At 45.0% G+C, this 18340-nt stretch overlaps 1 protein-coding gene across 2 annotated transcripts in view; it reads right to left on the reverse strand.

The window, feature by feature from the left end:
• The window catches only part of ush1c (USH1 protein network component harmonin), a 110419-nt gene that overhangs the window by 56317 nt on the left and 35762 nt on the right, over window positions 1-18340 (reverse strand). For both annotated transcript variants that reach the window (XM_033039000.1, XM_033038999.1), the window contains exons 7-14: window positions 15803-15860; window positions 14283-14386; window positions 14087-14171; window positions 12623-12682; window positions 11495-11551; window positions 10912-11054; window positions 4222-4287; window positions 3472-3608 (exon numbers count right to left, since the gene is read on the reverse strand). In XM_033039000.1, coding sequence (XP_032894891.1) covers window positions 3472-3608; window positions 4222-4287; window positions 10912-11054; window positions 11495-11551; window positions 12623-12682; window positions 14087-14171; window positions 14283-14386; window positions 15803-15860 — 710 coding nt within the window. The remainder of the gene's footprint in view (window positions 1-3471; window positions 3609-4221; window positions 4288-10911; window positions 11055-11494; window positions 11552-12622; window positions 12683-14086; window positions 14172-14282; window positions 14387-15802; window positions 15861-18340) is intronic.

Raw genomic sequence — 18340 nt, forward strand, 5'->3', positions numbered from 1 at the left:
TATCAGTCTTTCCTCGTTTGAGCACAGAATGTCCTTGAGTTAGATTCCGCAATGTTCAAGGCGAGATAATAATGTCTAGACACGTCTCTTGGAAAATCTGTTGCGTGTAGTAATTTTTAAAGATTGGTGTTGTTCGCTTATTTCACTTTTCTTGTGATATTCTTGTTGGGGGGATAAGCAAATTAATTTGTTCATGACGTCTTGGTGATCAATCTTCAGTTGTTGCTGCCTTGGCCACGATTTCTTGAGCGTATTTAAGAGATTCCACCGAGTTAATAAATGTTTTTGAGATTCCCCTGAAAGTAATACGCATTCTGGCCGGATAATATACTCCACATCTGACACCCTTGACCTCATAAAGAGCTTCTCTGGTCTGTGAGAACTTTCTTCTCTTCAGAACAATCTCGTGAGGGTAGTCCCGTAGGAGTTTAATAGAATCATTTCCGTACATCATGTTCTCTCCGTATTTGATCTTTTTCATCAGCGCTTCCATTGTTGGGATATCCCGAAGTTTGATTATGATCTGTCTTGGGTAGGCATGTTCTCCTTGAGATTTTGGTTTAACTCTGGGTAGTCGATGTGCTTCTTCAATTACAGGTGCCTCAGATAGATTGAGCACGTGTTTAATTAGGTTGGCAGTGTACCCACGAGCATTGTCCCCCTCAGCTCCCTCTTTTACTCCACGTATTCGTATATTTTGACGTCTTGAGCGAGCTTCTAGGTCAACATATTTATCAGAAACCTTTGTAAGTTGGCTCTTGAGGCTGTCTATTTCTAACTTCATCGTCTGCATCTCTCCAGCCATCTCTTCCACAACAGCTTTTATATCTTTCACTGCAGTTACATTTGCAGAAACAGTTTCATGCACAGCCTCAAACATCTTTGTGGACTCTTCTGCCACCTTATTAATTTTCTCCGTTAATTCTTCTTGCACATCATCAACTTTTTTTTGCAGAGCCCCAATGCACTCAAGTATTTTTTCATTACCAGCATTAATAAATGCATGCATGTTTTCCATCAAATTTAAGTTTCCAGCTTTCAACTCATTTTTCAAATCTCTTACCGAGTTCTTTAACTCCTCCATTTCGGTTTTCTCTTTTGTGGTCATCTCAGTCTTAGATCGTGTAGCCATTCCAGAGTCCACTCCAGAGGTCAGTTTTGCAGTTTCTTGGTGTTCCTGAGTCTTCAGCAGGTGTTTTGTAGCTTTCCTCTGTGGGCTCTGACCTGGAGACGTTTTTTTCATTTAAAATGCCTTTCCCTCCGTTAAATTCACGGCGCTTACTGATGACGTCATCAGCACCGCGACATGAGACTCCGGTAAGTTTTTAAAAACGGTCCCGACCTCCTGACCCGATTTTAACGCGAAAAATCGCGATTTTTTCAGCGGAGCTAAAAAGTTTGCGACTGCTAACAAAGCATGTCGCCACCGGAAGTTCTTTGCTGCAATAAAAGGCAAGTTAAATCAGGAGTTCTCAGCAGTTCAGTGGAGACCGGCTATCAAAGATGACAAGGACAATCTAGACTCCTACTGCTCTCCCCCACCCCACTGCATCCCACAACTTAAGGTGGCAGGGTGGCGCAGCAGAAGATTTGCTGCCTTACAGCGCCAGAGACCCGGGTTCGATCCTGACTATGCATGCAGAGTTTGTACGTTCTCCCCGTGACTGCGTGGGTTTTCTCCGGGTGCTCCGGTTTCCTCCCACACTACAAAGATGTACAGGTCTGTAGGTTAATTGGCTTCGGTAAAGATTGTAAATTGTCCTCAGTGTGTAGGATAGTGTTAGTGCACGGGGATCGCTGGCTGGCGCGGACTCGGTGGGTCGAAGGACACATTTCCACGCTGTATCTCTAAAGACTAAAGCCTAATTTGGTTCACAGCAAAAACATGAACAAGCACCGTGAGTTTGGGAGGGAAAACAGATGCAACTTGCCACTGTTCTGACCTCTCTTTAGTCAAGTTGGATCTGCAAATTATTTTATATAATCTAAAAATACTAAGATTGACGAGCTTTAACTTGGCCTTGAAAAATACCTCAGAAACCAAACTAATCTCAGACGTGTTCAGTAACATGATTTTTGCATTCCATTTTGTTCTTTCTTGTTGCTGTGCATTCCCTAGTGAAGATTGCAGACTATTCTTCAACTGAGAGCCGTAAATTGAAGCAATCTTGTTGATTTACAGCCATCTAGTTCACTACCTGACCAGACTTCTAAATGTGTCATTCACTGTCTGAAGTCTCATAAACCAGTTGTTAGACTTTCTCCAAATTCTCAGAATCTTTCAAATTTCTTACAACATTTGCAAATATGTAATTGAAGAACCTTTAGATTGTGTTTTAGTTACTTGAAGCTGATTATGATACATTTAGTTTAGTTTAGAGATACAGTGTGCAAACAGACCCTTTGGCCCACCGAGTCAGCGCAGACCAGCGATCACCCATATACTATAGATGAACTGCGGTAGTCCATATACTCGTTCAAATCCACACATTTGGGGCAATTTACAGAAGACAATTTACGTATGGCCTCGTGGGGCCGGTCCCACTTCGATCGCTGGAGCCGTATGGAGTTGTGCTGAGCTGGCCCCACATCGCACGGGGCTCTGAAAAACTGACCGTGTATAAAAATGCCGCGCGGCAACGGCCTGCCAGCCCGCAGCCGCCTCGACGCTGTGTAACTCACTCGACCTCCGCGCGGCTCCCGCTTCTGGTTTGGTCGCGCTTGCCGCATGCCGTACGGCTCAAGCGACCATGTTAGGTCGCGCTTGCGCATGCAAGCGCATGCTGGTGGGACCGGCCCTTTAGGTCGCGCTTGCCGCATGCAGGTCGCATGCTCATGGGACAGGCCCTTAAGAAAGCTGCACGTCTTTGGAATGTGGCAGAAGATGGGAGCACCTGGAGAAAACCCATACGGTCACAGGGAGAACATACAAACTCTGTACAGAAAGTACCCGTAGTCAGGATCAAACCCAGGTCTCTCTGCTGTAGGGCAGCAAATCTACCGCTGTGCCACTGTGCCACTCTTCTGTGCCGCTGTGCCACCTGTACATCAGGATATAAGTTTGATTCCCAAAGTTTAAATCAATTTAAGCACATCAAAAAAATGTATTGCCGATAAACTTGTGATAAATGTAGTAATTGATTTTTAGTTTTATTTAGAGTTACAAAATGGAAACAGGTCCTTCGGCCTACAGAGTCCACCCGGACCATCGATCACCTGTTCACACTAGTTCTACGTTATCCCACTTTCGCATCCTCTCCCTACACACTAGGGGCAATTTTACATTTTTTCCCACGGATTGTGGGATGAAACTAGAGGAAACCCACGCGATCACATGGAAAATGGGTAAATTCCACACATAGGCAGCACCCGAGGTCAGGATTGGGCCTGGGTCTCTGGCGTGAAGGCAGCAACTCTACCAGCAGCACCACTGTGCCGTTCCAAATTTCTTTCAGCACAAAAGTATCTTACTTTTACTTTCCGGCGGAGGATGTGGAATTATATCAGCTCCTGTAGACATTAGACTTCTGGGTTGCTCCCGTCCCCGATCCCGTTCTCCCCAGTCTTCATCCCATTCCTTCTTGAACTTCTGTTCTTGCACTTCAATCCTGCAGGGAAGACAAATCACACTACTCCATACACAGTGGAAAAATCATTCTTGTGTTCTGCACAACCTGGAGTTTCTTCACCTTCAATGGCACAGAGAAAGATCCTAACACAAGGAATGTCAACAAATGGAATGGTTTTGACATTATCCAAGTGAATCCTTGAAAGAAACCTAATGAAAGAACCCAGTGGCGTTTAAGAGCTTTTTGGATAGGCACATGGATAGGCAGGGAAAGGAGGGATATGGATCACGTGGAATGCCAAAGGTTTCGGGGACACCTGATAGAAGCATATAAAATTATGAGAGACAGAGATAGGGTAGACTGTCGGAAACTTTATCCCCCAGGTGGAAATATCAAAGACTAGAGGGCATAGCTTTAAGGTGAAAGAATCTGTGGAATTCATTGCCACCGATGGTTGTGGAGGCCAATGGATATTTTTAAGGCGGAGATGGACAGATTTTTGATTAGTGCGGGTGTCAGGGCTTATGGGGAGAAGGCAGGAGAATGGGGTTGAAAGGAAAAGACAGATCAGCCATGATTGAACGGCAGAGTAGACTTGATGGGCCAAATGGCCTAATTCTACTCCAGGAACTTATTAACTATGAACACTTACTGTTCAATTTCTTTTTGAAATCTCTCTTGTTCTTCTGCAGTTTTCTGTGTTATCTCCAACTTCCTTCTAAAATATGAAAAATTGTTTTAAAATTACAGCATTGTTCTCTTTCAAATACAAGATTAACAGCTGTGTTTTGTATAATCCATGCAACAGCTTCTTAAAGCCGAGAGCAGTGCAGCGCAGGAACAGGCCCTTCAGCCCACAATGTCAGTGTTGAACATGATTTCAAAGCAAACTAATCTCCTCTGCCTGCATAAGATCCATTCCCTGCCTTTCCATGTGTCTATCTAAATGTCTCTTAAACACCACTATCATATCTGCCTCCACCACTACCCCTGGCAGCACATTCCAGGCACGTTCCATGCAAACAGGCCCTTCCACCCACTGAGTCCATGCCGAGTCATCCCACTTTCTGTGTCATTCATTCCCTACACACTAGGGGAAGGCCAATTAGCCAGCAAATCCCCATGTCTTTGGGATGTGGGAGCAAACCAGAGCACCCAGAGAAAACCCACAATGTCACAGGGAGAGCGTGCAAACTCAGACAGCATCCGTAGTCAGGATCGAACCCGGGTCTCTGGTACCGTGAGCAGCGGCTATACCAGCTGCACCATTGTGTCGCCTCTGTTCAAGATGATACAGAATCCCATGTTATTAACAGTAAAAGTCTTTAGGTATCCCATTATTTTGACCAATTGGAACGGCACAGTGGTACTGTTGGTAGAGTTGCTGCCTCACATGCCAGAGACCCACTTGAACGCATTGTTGCCTATTATTCACACAGCTGTTTGTGGTATCTTGTGGCATATACTAGATTTAAATAGAGTAGGGAATAGCCCAGAGTAGGGGAATGGAGAACCAGAGAACATAGGTTTAAGGTGAGGGGGTGGGGAAGATTCAATAGGAAATTGGGGGGGAGGGCGTTGTGTGTATGAAACGAGCTGCCGGAAGAAGTAGTTGAGACAGGTACTATCACAACGTTCAAGAAATATTTGGACAGGTAAATGGATTGGTTAGATTTAGAGGGATATGGGCCAAACGCTGGCAGGTGGGACTAGTGAAGATAGAATCATAGAATCATAGAAAGTAGGTGCGAGAGTAGACCACCAGGTCCGTCGAGCCCGCACCGCCATTCACTCATGGCTGAACACTAAACAGACACACTTACCCACAAACAGTAGACACAAGACACAGAACACAAGACACTACCCTCCCCTTTATACCGCTATCACCCCTCTCCACCCCAAGAACCGCGTGATCTCCTGGGGGAGGCAAAAAAACGGATAAAAACCCAGGTCCAATTCGGGAAAAAAATCCGGGAAATTCCTCTCCGACCCCAATCCAGGCGATCGACACTTGTCCAGGAGATCACTCAGGTCTACTGTACTAACCATACCTAGGTCCATATCCCTGCCCTCTCCCCGTAGCCCCTTATCCCCTTGGCAGCTAAAAAACCATCTATTTTTGACTTAAATATATTTAACGTTTCTGCTTCCACTGCTCCCTGGGGCAGTGAATTCCACAAACTAACCACCCTCTGGGTGAAGAAGTTCTTCCTCATCTCAGTTTTAAAAGAGCCCCCCCTCACTCTGCAACTATGTCCCCTAGTTCTAGCCTCCCCGATCATTGGGAACATCCTCGGTGCATCCACCCGATCAAGGCCCCTCACGATCTTATACGTTTCAATGAGATCGCCTCTCATTCTTCTAAACTCCAAAGAGTAGAGTCCCAGCTTACTTAACCTTTCCTCATATGTCAATCCCCTCATTGCAGGAATTAATCTTGTAAACCTTCGCTGCACTGCCTCCAGGGCTAGTACATCCTTTCTTAAGTATGGACCCCAGAACTGTACACAGTATTCCAAATGTGGTCTCACTAATGCCGTGTACAGCTGCAGCAAGACCTCCGTGTTTTTATACTCAATCCCCCTAGCAATAAAGGCCAAAACTCCATTGGCCTTCCTGATTGCTTGCTGCACCTGCATACTGACTTTTAGTGATTCATGTACTAACACCCCTAGATCCCTTTGCGTTGCATTACAACGCAGCTCCTCCTCATTTAGAAAATAACTTGCCCTATCATTTTTTTCCCCAAAGTGAATGACTTCACATTTATTAGTATTAAATTTCATCTGCCAAGTTGTTGCCCACTCACCTAGCTTATCTATATCCTTTTGCAGACTCTTCCTATCCTCCTCATCCCCTACTTTCCCTCCCATTTTCGTATCGTCCGCAAATTTTGATATATTACACTTGGCTCCCTCCTCCAAATCATTTATATAAATTGTGAACAACTGTGGTCCCAGCACCGACCCTTGCGGAACCCCGCTAGTTACCGGTTGCCATCCCGAGTATGAACCATTTATCCCCACTCTCTGCTTCCTATTCGTTAGCCAATCCTCTACCCATGCTAATATATTACCCCCAATCCCACAATTTTTTATTTTTAGCAATAGTCTCTTATGTGGCACCTTGTCAAAAGCCTTTTGGAAGTCCAAGTATACCACATCCACCGGTTCCCCTTTATCCACTCGGCTTGTCACTTCCTCAAAGAATTCGAGCAGATTCGTTAAACACGACTTCCCCTTCACAAAACCATGCTGGTTCTGTCTGATGAAGTCATGTTTATCCAAGTGGCCCGTTAGTGAATCTTTAATAATTGTCTCCAACATTTTACCCACCACCGATGTTAGACTAACCGGTCTATAGTTACCCGCCTTCTGTTTACTTCCTTTTTTAAATATAGGTGTTACATTGGCCATTTTCCAATCCACTGGGACCGTTCCTGCCTCCAGGGAGTTTTGGAAAATTATCACCAATGCATCCACAATCCCCACTGCTATCTCCCTCAAGACCCTTGGATGTAATCCATCAGGTCCAGGGGATTTATCCTCCTTCAGTCCCATTAATTTCCCTAATACCACCTCCTTGGTGATCTTAATAGTATTTAGCTCCTCCATTCCTACCGCCTCCTGTTTATCCAGCGTTGGAATATTTTTTGTGTCTTCTATGGTGAAGACTGATACAAAATACTCGTTTAATGCCTTTGCCATTTCCATGTTCCCCACCAACAACTCTCCAGTCTCACCCTCCAATGGACCAACGTTCACCTTAACCACCCTTTTTCTTCTTATATAGCTATAAAAACTCTTACTATTAGTTTTTATGTTGTTCGCTAAATTCCTTTCATAGCCTATTTTCCCCGTCTTAATTAATCTCTTAGTTACTTTTTGCTGACCTTTAAATGCTTCCCAATCCTCTACCCTCCCACTACCTCTGGCTACCTTGTATGCCCTTGCCTTCAGCCGAATACTATCCTTTATAGCTTTACTGAGCCATGGCTGACTGTTCTTACCCTTACCCCTTTTTTTCTTCATAGGAATAAATTTATCTTGAAGGTTATACAGTAAACCTTTAAACGTACACCACTGCTCATGTACCGTCTGATTCTTGAGTCTGCTATCCCAGTCAACTTTGATCAGCTCAGTCCTCATACCTTCATAATCCCCCTTATTTAGACTAAGCACCCTAGCCTGAGTTTCAACCTGCTCCCCTTCTATCTGAATATGGAATTCGACCATATTGTGGTCACTTGTTCCCAACGAGTCCCTAACTATGACATTTTTAATTAATCCTGCTTCATTACACAGGACCAGATCTAAGATTGCCTCCCCCCTTGTCGGTTCCGTGACATACTGTTCTAGGAACCCGTCTCTAATACATTCTATAAACTCCTCCCCTAGTCTACCCTGCCCAGTTTGGTCTGCCCAATTAATATGAAAATTGAAGTCCCCCATGATTACAGCAGTTCCCTTTTTACATGCGTCAACTATTTGCAGATTTATGTTCTGACTAACAGCGTCACAGCTATTTGGAGGTCTATAAATTACACCCACTAGTGTTTTTTTCCCTTTGTTATTCTCTATCTGTACCCAAGCTGTTTCACTATCCTGATCCTTCAACGCAATATCCTTCCTCTCCATTGCCGTTATTCCCTCCCTTATTAAAAGGGCCACCCCTCCTCCCTTTCTTTCCTGTCTATCTTTTCTAATTGTCGAGTACCCCTCTATATTTAACTCCCAGTCCTGATCCCCTTGCAGCCATGTCTCCGTAATGGCCACGATATCATAACTATATATACTTAATTGCACCGTTAATTCATTTATCTTATTTTGAATACTCCGCGCATTTAGATAAAGCACTTTCAGATGATTTTTACTACCCTTCCTTTCCGTTTTTGCCCTTTTTACATCTAGAGCTTTATCTTCACACATTCTGGATCCTCCTGTCACATTTTGATTTTCCGCTTCCCTAGCCTCCCTTAGCTCACCGTACCCTTACTAAATCACTGTACCTTTAACCAGAAAGCAGAAATGCTAACCTGAGGTTGCACCCAATCAGCTGCTTCCTCTAGTCTGCTCCCACCAATCAGCGGCTTCCCCAGAAACCCTCCCTATGGAGTGTGGAACGTTACGGGATTTGGTAAGCTCTGACCCTCCACCGCTGTCTCCAACGGTCCTGGGTCTCTGTGAGAACAAGCCCCGTGCCCGATTCAAGCCCTCACCGCTCTGACCCTCCACCGCTGTCTCCAACGGTCCTGGGTCTCTGTGAGAACAAGCCCCGTGCCCGATTCAAGCCCTCACCGCTCTGACCCTCCACCGCTGTCTCCAACGGTCCTGGGTCTCTGTGAGAACAAGCCCCGTGCCCGATTCAAGCCCTCACCGCTCTGACCCTCCACCGCTGTCTCCAACGGTCCTGGGTCTCTGTGAGAACAAGCCCCGTGCCCGATTCAAGCCCTCACCGCTCTGACCCTCCACCGCTGTCTCCAACGGTCCTGGGTCTCTGTGAGAACAAGCCCCGTGCCCGATTCAAGCCCTCACCGCTCTGACCCTCCACCGCTGTCTCCAACGGTCCTGGGTCTCTGTGAGAACAAGCCCCGTGCCCGATTCAAGCCCTCACCGCTCTGACCCTCCACCGCTGTCTCCAACGGTCCTGGGTCTCTGTGAGAACAAGCCCCGTGCCCGATTCAAGCCCTCACCGCTCTGACCCTCCACCGCTGTCTCCAACGGTCCTGGGTCTCAAGATGGGATATGTTTGTTGGTGTTGCCAAGTTGGGCTGAAGGGCCTGTTTCCATGATGTATGACTCTCTAAATGTTAGTGGTGTATTGGGATTTATTGGCATCCTGTGAAATTTGGGGGGCGAGATACCACAATAAAACCCGACCTATTCGATGATTATGAGAAACAAAACCTAAAACCCAATATAGAAATTCACTAAAGAGGACAAAGTGCTGGAGTAACTACAGCAGGGCAGGCAGTATCTCTGGAGAACGCGGATAGGACCCTTCGTCAGACTTCTTCAGGTGAATGGGCAGCTCTTCTATCTATCAGAAGGGCCGAATGGCCTACTCCTGCACCTATTTTCTATGTTTCTATGTTTCTATCTGTGCCAACCTGCACGTAATCCACATCCCTCCATTCCCCACACATTCAATTTCCTTTATAACAATATAAATAAATGAAACTATTGTACATTTGTTGCAAAATCCTTCTTGTAGAATACAATAGCATATGATTTGTTATTTTTTGAATTACATTAGGGTGGAATGGAATTGCCTGCTGTTAGAATGAAAAATTATAGGACTGAACACAAGTGAAAAGGAAATGAGTCATCTAGATTTTCAGCCAACCTGCCGTCTGGCTTAGATGAGAGTTTGTCAAGAGTCTGTAATCTCTCAAAGTAATTGAAAGCTGAACTGTTTGCATAATGCACTGAGCAAAAGTGCTCTATTAGAAAATGAAAGCTGACATTTCCTATTCTGAACACACACTGTTATGCCTTCACGATAGAAACCTGTTGTATAATGAGTCATCATATCGGTGGCACAGTGATGCAGCAGGTAGAGCTGTTGCCTCACAGCACCAGAGACTGTGTGGAGTTTGCACGTTCTCCCTGTGACTGTGGGTTTCCCTAATTATCCTAGTAATTATCACTTTGGGCATTTGGATTTAGAAACAAGGAACTGCAGATGTTGCTTTACAAAAAACCCCACAGAAAGTGCCGGAGTAACTCAGTGGACCAGGCAGCATCGCTGGAGAACATGGATGGGCGACGTTTCAGGTTGGGGCCCTTCTCCCATAGGCACAGTGGTGCAGCTGGTGGAGTTGCAGCCTCGCAGCGCCAGAGACCCGGGTTCGATCCTGACTATGTTGCTGTCTGTGTGGAGTTTGCACATTCTCCCTGTGACTGTGTGGGTTTCCACCAGCTGTTCCATTTTCCTCCCACATCCCAAAGAAGTGCAGGTTTGTGAGTTAATTGGCCTCTGTAAAATTACCCCTAGAGTGCAGGGAGTGGATGAGAAAGTGGGATAGTGTGAACAGGTGATTGCTGTTTAGCGTGGACTAGATGGGCTGAAAGGCCTGTTTCCATGCTACATCAGTCATATAACATCAAAACAAGCCCTTTGTCCCAACTTGCCCACACTGCCCAGCATGCCCCATTTACACTAGTCCTATCTGCCTGCATATGGCCTCTATCTCTATCCATGTACTTGACCAAATGCTTTTTAAACATTGTGATATGGTGCATTCAACTTGAGAAATGGCATAATGTCAGTTTGAAAAAGGGCACAATGTAAAGAATCTATTGTTAAATATAAAGCAGCAAATGTAGAGGGGTCAGCTTACTGCCTCTCTTTCTCTAATTGTTCCTTCACAATTTTGTTGGTTTCCAACGCAAGCCTTTTCTGCTGCATTAGCTCCTGCCGTTCCCTTTCATGTCGGTAATAGTCATTCATCCGTTCTTCTTCACTCTGGAATAGTTCTTTACCCTGAATTGAACGGAGAAACGAAAAGTCAACCTAGTTGCAGCCTACACACCTGCATGTTTTTGGGTGTGGGAGGGAACTGGAGCACCCAGAGATGTCAGCAGATCTAACGCAGCACCACCGTGTCTCCCTGCCATACATGAATACAATCAAGTCAAACTCAAGTACAATAGTTGGAGCTAAAGGGGAAGATACAGAGTGCAGAATATAGTCGTCAGCATTGTAGCGCATCAGTTCCAGAGACAAAGTCCACAATGGTGAAGCAGACCGTACCCAAGCTTATGGAAGGAGCTTGCAGAAGCCGAATAACAGAGGGGAAGAAACTGTTGCTGAGTCTGGTGGTGCGTGCTTTCAAGCTTCTGTATCTTCTGCCTTTCACTAAAACCCCCAACAAAACCTTTAAAAGCAACCATTCTCTTATTCTCAAAATGTCCAATACTTACCGCACCGGTGAGAACAACAAGCGTGAGGCTCCTGTTACTTTTCAATATTCGGACTGCCTGGAAAAGAAATAAAGATATATACATCATTGCAAAACAGGCCTTTGCCACAAGATGAAAACCTGATGATTAATCCATCTATTCAGTAAATATCACAGCATTAAAACAACCAGGTAATTTACAGGTCACCAGACACCGCAGATGTTTAGTTTAGTTTAGAGATACAGCGTGGAAACAGGCCCATTGGCCCACCGAGTCCGTGCTGACAAGCGGTCCCCGTACACTAGCACTATCCTGCACACGCTAGGGATAATTTACAATTGTTTTTTACCAAAGCCAATCAACCTACAATGGAATGTGGGAAGAAACGGGAGCTCCTGGGTAAATCCCACGTGGTCACAGGCAGAATGAGCAGACTCCGTACAGACAGCACCCGTAGTCAGAATCAAACCGGGGGTCTCCGGTGCTGCAAGGCGGCAACTCTACTGCTGCGCCACTGTGTCGCCCTCTGCTACCATTGCAGAAAACATATAGTAAACCCTCATTATTACAGGCTCATTTATAACGGATTTTGGTTGTAGCGGGCGGGCCTATCGAACATCACCCGCCAGGTCGGGACGCTGACACCCCCGGCCCACACCGCTACCTCGGCCGTGCCTGCCAATGCCGCCACCTGTATCACTGTATTGAAACCTTGCAGCTTTGTAACTAAGGTTTTGCTTTAATGTTTCAGCGGAATAAAAGGCACCTACGTCACAGCAGTTCTTGCTCAGCCTAAGTTTTATTGCTGAGTCTCCACACATGAAATGATATAGATTACACTGGGTTACAGCGGGCAATTGGCAATAACGAACACCATTCCCTCCCTATGGTCCATTAGTTTTTAGCTTTAGAAATACAGCGATATTTACAGTTGTATTAACAGATATTTAGTTATATCGAGTGCTAACTGTACTCTGTTTGCTTGCGGCAATTCAATATTGTGCCAGTATACACAGATACTGAAAGTTTCTGAACTATGGCAGTTTAACATAATCTACTATATTGTCTCTTAAACCATTAATTTGGTGAGTTTTATGATGTAAAATGGTCTGTCTGTAAACAAGAAAAATAAACAGAATCGGTTTTTACCTCCTTGTGCTCTACATTCGTAAAATCAACTCCATCCACTTCAACAATTTGATCTCCAACCTGCATTAGAAAGAGAGAGACAAGACAGAACCTTTTTCCCTGTGTACAACACTCGAGGGCATAGCTATAATGTGAGAGGGGAAAAGTTTAATGGAGATGTGCGGAGCAAGTTTTCTTTACACAGAGGGTGGTGGGGGCCAGGAATGCGCTGCCAGGAGTGGCGGTGGAAGCAGATACAATAGTGGTGTTTAAGAAGCTTCTAGATAGGCACATGGGCCTGCAGAGAATAGAGGGATATGTATCATGTACAGGCAGATGAATCAGTTTAACGAGGTACCATGTAGAAACAAGAAACTGCAGATACTGGTTTATACTTGTGGCTAAAGGGATCAGGGGGTATGGAGAGAAGGCAGGTACAGGATACTGTGTTGGATGATCAGCCATGATCATATTGAATGGCGGTGCAGGCTCGAAGGGCCGAATAGCCTACTCCTGCACCTATTTTCTATGTTTCTATGTTTCTATACCAAAGATAGACACAGTGCTGGAGTAATTCAGCAGGTCAGGCAGCATCTTTGGAGAAAAAGGATGGGTGATGTTTTGGGTCGGGACCCTTCTTTCATCTGAAGATGGGTTCCGACCAGAAATGTCACCCATCCATGTTCTCCAGAGATGCTGCCGACCAGTTGAGTTATTCCAGCATTTTGTGTTTAACTATGCATCATGATCAACACAAGCATTGTGGGCTGAAGGGCCCACTCCTGTACTGTTCTATGTTCTAATTTATAAATGTAATCCGTGGTCAAGCATTGTAAGCTGTCATTGAGTTTGATAATTTGATAAATTGCTGGAGATTCACACTCCCTTGTTAATTATCAGATACAAAAATATCAACACAACATAACACAGGGGTGACATATGCACCAATAATTCTCAATGGCCTTACACATTATCAAAGCATGACAAAGCATATAGAAATATGAAGCAAATGAAGAACAGTTTACACGGAAATTGCATTTTGGAATGATGTAGAAGGGAGCAAAACTGAATGAAATGTTATTTCAGTATTTCATTGTTTGCCACAACATGGAAAAAATAATTAGGCGTTTTTAGCCTGCATAAGCACGCAAGAATAAACCTATGTAAAAGAAAAAGTGCTGGAGTAACTCAATGAGTCAGGCAACATTTCTGGAGGACACGGAGAGGGGATGTTTCAGAGTCTAAGAACGAGTCGACCTGAAACGCACCTATCCATGTTCTCCAGAGATGTTTCCTGACCCACTGAGTTACTCCAGCACTTTGTCTTCTAGATAGGATTAGTCTTATGTGCCTCTTGAATCTGGTACTCAAGGTTTACTTTCTTCCCGATGGCAGGAGTGAAATGAGAGCGTAGCCATGGTGGTGTGGGTCTGATGTTGCTGGCTGCCTTTTTGAGATAAGATGGTTAATGGTAAATTCACTCACCTCTAAGCCGACCTCTGCAGAAACCGACCCTGGTTTAATGTTACTGATGAAGATCCCCGGCTTCTGGGTGGGGCCACTGGATATGCTACATGGAGAGAACGTTCAGAGGAGACTTCTATCTTCAGCATCCACAAAGTACACAAAATATACTTTTTTTAAATCAGTGAGTTAAAACAGTGAGAAGTGAATGGTGTACCTGCATCCCATGCCTTTTACACCAACCAAGCTAATGAAAACCTTCTTTTCCCTTATTTCCTTGTTTCCCAGTGAAGCCAATCCAGCTAAACTGATCTTCCCATCCTGCAACAAAGAACAGGTGTTGGTGTAAATACAGTGGGCATGGTCTTCGAACAAATGTCAATGTGCATTCCAGTGGAATGATCCAATATGCTCAGAAATAGTTGTATCTCGCTATCACTCTATTCCTCCCTCTCTCCATCTCAGTCTCTCCCCCTCACACACACAGTCTTTCTCTCTCATATTTAATTAATATTGAAAGGTGACATTTCAGGTTGGGAGACTTCTTCAGATGGATTAGGAGGTGGGAGTGAGAAAGCTGGAAAAGAGGAGGGGCAGGACAAAGACTGGCGAGTGATAGGTGGATACAGGTGAGAGGGATATATAACAGGAACAGTCCCTTCAGTCCACAATGTCTGTGTCGAGCATGATGTTAATATAATGTAGTATTATATACCTGCACATTATCGATATCCCTCAATTCCCTGCATATTCATGTGCCTGTCTACAAGTCTCCTAAACACCACTGCCTCCTGCCTCCTTCACCACCTCTGGTGTGGAAAGAGTTTCCTGGCCCCCACCACGCTATGTGGAAAAGTACTTGCCCTGGACATCTCCTTTAAACTTTGCTCCATTAAACTTCGCCCCTTTCATCTTTACAGCTATGTCCTCTTTGCAGTTCCACTCTGGGAAAAAGATTCTGATTGTCGATCCTATCTATGCCTCTTATAAACTTCCACCAGATCTTCCCTCAACCTCTGCCATCCCAGAGAAATCAATACATGTTAAATCCACATAAATTAGTCAATTCTATATGTTAACTTTGTTCCCCTGTTCAAATGCGCAAATGTCCTGGACTACATTTAAGTGGCAGCCTTCATCTTCCCACTGGGAAAGTTACCATGGGTCTTACCAATTTTTCAGAATGACTCTTGTATTTATTGCTATGGGGAAGATCTAATTTAAAAGGCCAGCAGCACAGTGGCACAGCTGCTACCTCACAGCGCCAGAGACCCAGGTTCAATCCTGACCTCGGATGCTGTCTGTGTGGAGTTTGCTGTTCTCCCTGTGACCACGTGGGTTTCCTCCGGGTGCTCTGGTTTCCTCCCACAGCCCAAAGAAGTGCGGATTTGTAAGTTAATTGGCCCTCTGCAAATTGTCCCTCGTGTGTAGGGAGCGGATGCGAAAGTGGGATAACATAGAATTGGTGAGAACGGGTGATCGATGGTCGGCGTGGACTCTGTGTCTAAATTTCAATCAATCAATCAAAATTCAACAAATATTGCTTGTAATAGGTTGCAGTGATTGGGAATGGAAAGGAGGGAAGGTATTATTTACTTATATATATTAGATATACTTATCATGTATCTATACGCTGTAATTCTACTGACTGGTTAGCACGCGGCAAAAAGCTTTTCACTGTACCTCGGTTCACGAGACAATAAACAAAACTAGGTTCTGATAAAATCTACATCTTACCCCTGCATCCGACACAAACTGGTCCACAAACTGCCATTTCAAGGATTCCTCAGAAGAACTAAAGAGAATAATAAATTACATTTAACAAGCCATGTCTGTAACATTGGTACGGTGTGATTTTCCAACACGACTCAAAATCATCGTGTCAACCAGTCAATGCTTGAAGCTCATGTTATTTATGTACCGCCACGTCCATGATTTAAGAGAAAACGTATTACTTTTTTCTAGCGCAAGTGAAAAAGCACAATTCACTGGATATCTTGACAAATTCCCAGAGATCGAAAGAAAAATAAGAAAATTAAGTTGAAGATAAGACATACAAAGTGCTGAAGTAATTCAGCAGTTCAAGCAGCAGCAGAGGAAATATTTTGGAGCAGGACCCTCTTTATTGATTGAAAGATACAGCATGGAAACAGGCCTTTCGGCCCACCGACGATCGATCACGCATTTGCATTAGTTCTATGTTATCCCACTTTCTCATCCACACCCGACACAATAGGGGGACTTTGGAGAGGCTAATTAACCTACGAACATCTTTGGGATGTGGGAGGAAACCAAAGCACCCAGAGGAAACCACAGGGAGAACATGCAAACTCCACACAGACAGCACCCGAGATCAGGAGTGAACCTGGGTCTCTGTCACTGAGAGGCAACTACGCCACTGTGCCGCCCTTTTTCATACTTGTTGGAGAAGAGGGGGAGAAAGCTGGAAGAGAGATGGGGGTGGGTCAAAGCTTGGCAAGTGATAGGTGGATACAGGTGTCGAGGGGGTTTGATTGCCAGATGGGTGGACAAAGGCCAGAGATGTGATGACAAAAGGCTGTGAGATGAGGAGAGAAGAGGCATGGAAAGGAAAATCAGAGGATGGGATTATAGGTGAAAGGGGAAGGGGAAAGGAGGGGAGGGACTGTGGGAGAAGTAATGCGTCCAGGTGGGCTACAGGGATGAGAGGGGCGGTGAGGGTAGTGTTTGTTGAATAGTTACCGTAAATTCCCATACAAGTAACAGCGTTTCAGGCCACATTGAACAATTAACTACCAATCTAATACTGATCAGTACCATAAGACGTGCAGGTTTGTAGGTTAATTTACTTCCGCAAATTACCCCTAATGTGTCGGATGCAAAACTAGGATAACATAGAATTAGTGTGTATGGTTGGCGTGGACTCGGTGGGCTAAAGTGCTGTTTCCACACTGTATCTCTAAACTAAATAAGAACAACCTTCAGTAAATCACCCATTCCTTCTCTCCAGAGATGCTGCCTATCCCGACGAGTTTAACCAGCTTTTTGTGTCTATCTTCAGTGCAAACCAGCATCCGCAGTTCTTTGCTACATAATTATGAAACATTTTGTGGTAAACGTTGCAAAAATATGAGACTAACCAGTGAAAACAAAGTCCCCTCCAAAGCTGAAAGCAGTAAATAGATTACAATGAATATCGTGAAGCGCGATCTCCAGTTTCAGGTCCCGTAAATATCTACACCATAAACGTTACGATAATATGCTTGCAATTGCAGAATCACGTCAAGTTCACTAACAACACGCTGGGCTGACAGCACACAGCACTTGAATAATTAAACTAATTCCTGGCACAACCTTGTTTGCAGAACAGCAGGAAACACGTCATTTAATTGAAGAAGAATACTTCAAGAGAAATATTGGAAGATGAACGTTCATATGAAATGTTCCTGCCACCATTTTGTTTGTAGTACAGGCATTGCTCCCCATAGGTGACTTGCATACTCTCACACTTATGTGACCAATTGTTTAAGCCCACCAACGCTCAGGTGGTCTCCGTGCCGGAGCTCCCCCCTGTGGTCTCCACATCGGAGCTCCCCCCGTACTCCCGACATGCGAATGGGATGTGGGAGGAAACCGGAGCACCCGGAGGAAACCTATGCGGCCACAGGGAGAATGTAGACACAGACAGCACCCAAAGTCAGGATCGAACCTGGGTCTCTGGTGTTGTGGGGTAGCAGCTCTACCAGTTGTGCCACTGTGCCACCCTGTGCTGGGGAAGTGTAAAATGCAGCATCACCAAATTGAAGGCAGAAAAAAAAATCACTTTACTTTTGAAAGTGATACAGTGTGGAAACATTCCCTTCGGCCCACAGTGTTGACCAGCGATCACCCCGTACACTAGCACTATCCTACACACCAGGGACAATTTAGAAAAGCCAACCCTGCACGTCTTTGGAATGTGGGAGGAAACCGGAGCACGGAGAAAACACACGTGGTCACAGGGAGAACGTGCAAACTCCGTACAGACAGTCTCTGGCGCTGTAAGGCAGCAACTCTACCACTGTGCACGTCCTGGAGAACATGGATAGGTGACGGTTCGGGGTCAGACTGATTGCAGGGTGGAGCGGCAAGAAAAAACGGGGAGAGAAGAGGGGGCCGTACAAATCACGGCCGGCAACAGATGACCTCAAGCAACGGAATTCCCCGAAAGGCAGATTGTTGAACACTTTCTAGATAGACTCAAACTTCTTCACCCATGATCCAGGCTTTGTCCAGTGGACATGGTTATCTGGGCGG

The sequence above is a fragment of the Amblyraja radiata genome, chromosome 20 (genome assembly GCF_010909765.2).
Source record: "Amblyraja radiata isolate CabotCenter1 chromosome 20, sAmbRad1.1.pri, whole genome shotgun sequence".
In the NCBI taxonomy this organism is placed as follows: domain Eukaryota; kingdom Metazoa; phylum Chordata; class Chondrichthyes; order Rajiformes; family Rajidae; genus Amblyraja; species Amblyraja radiata.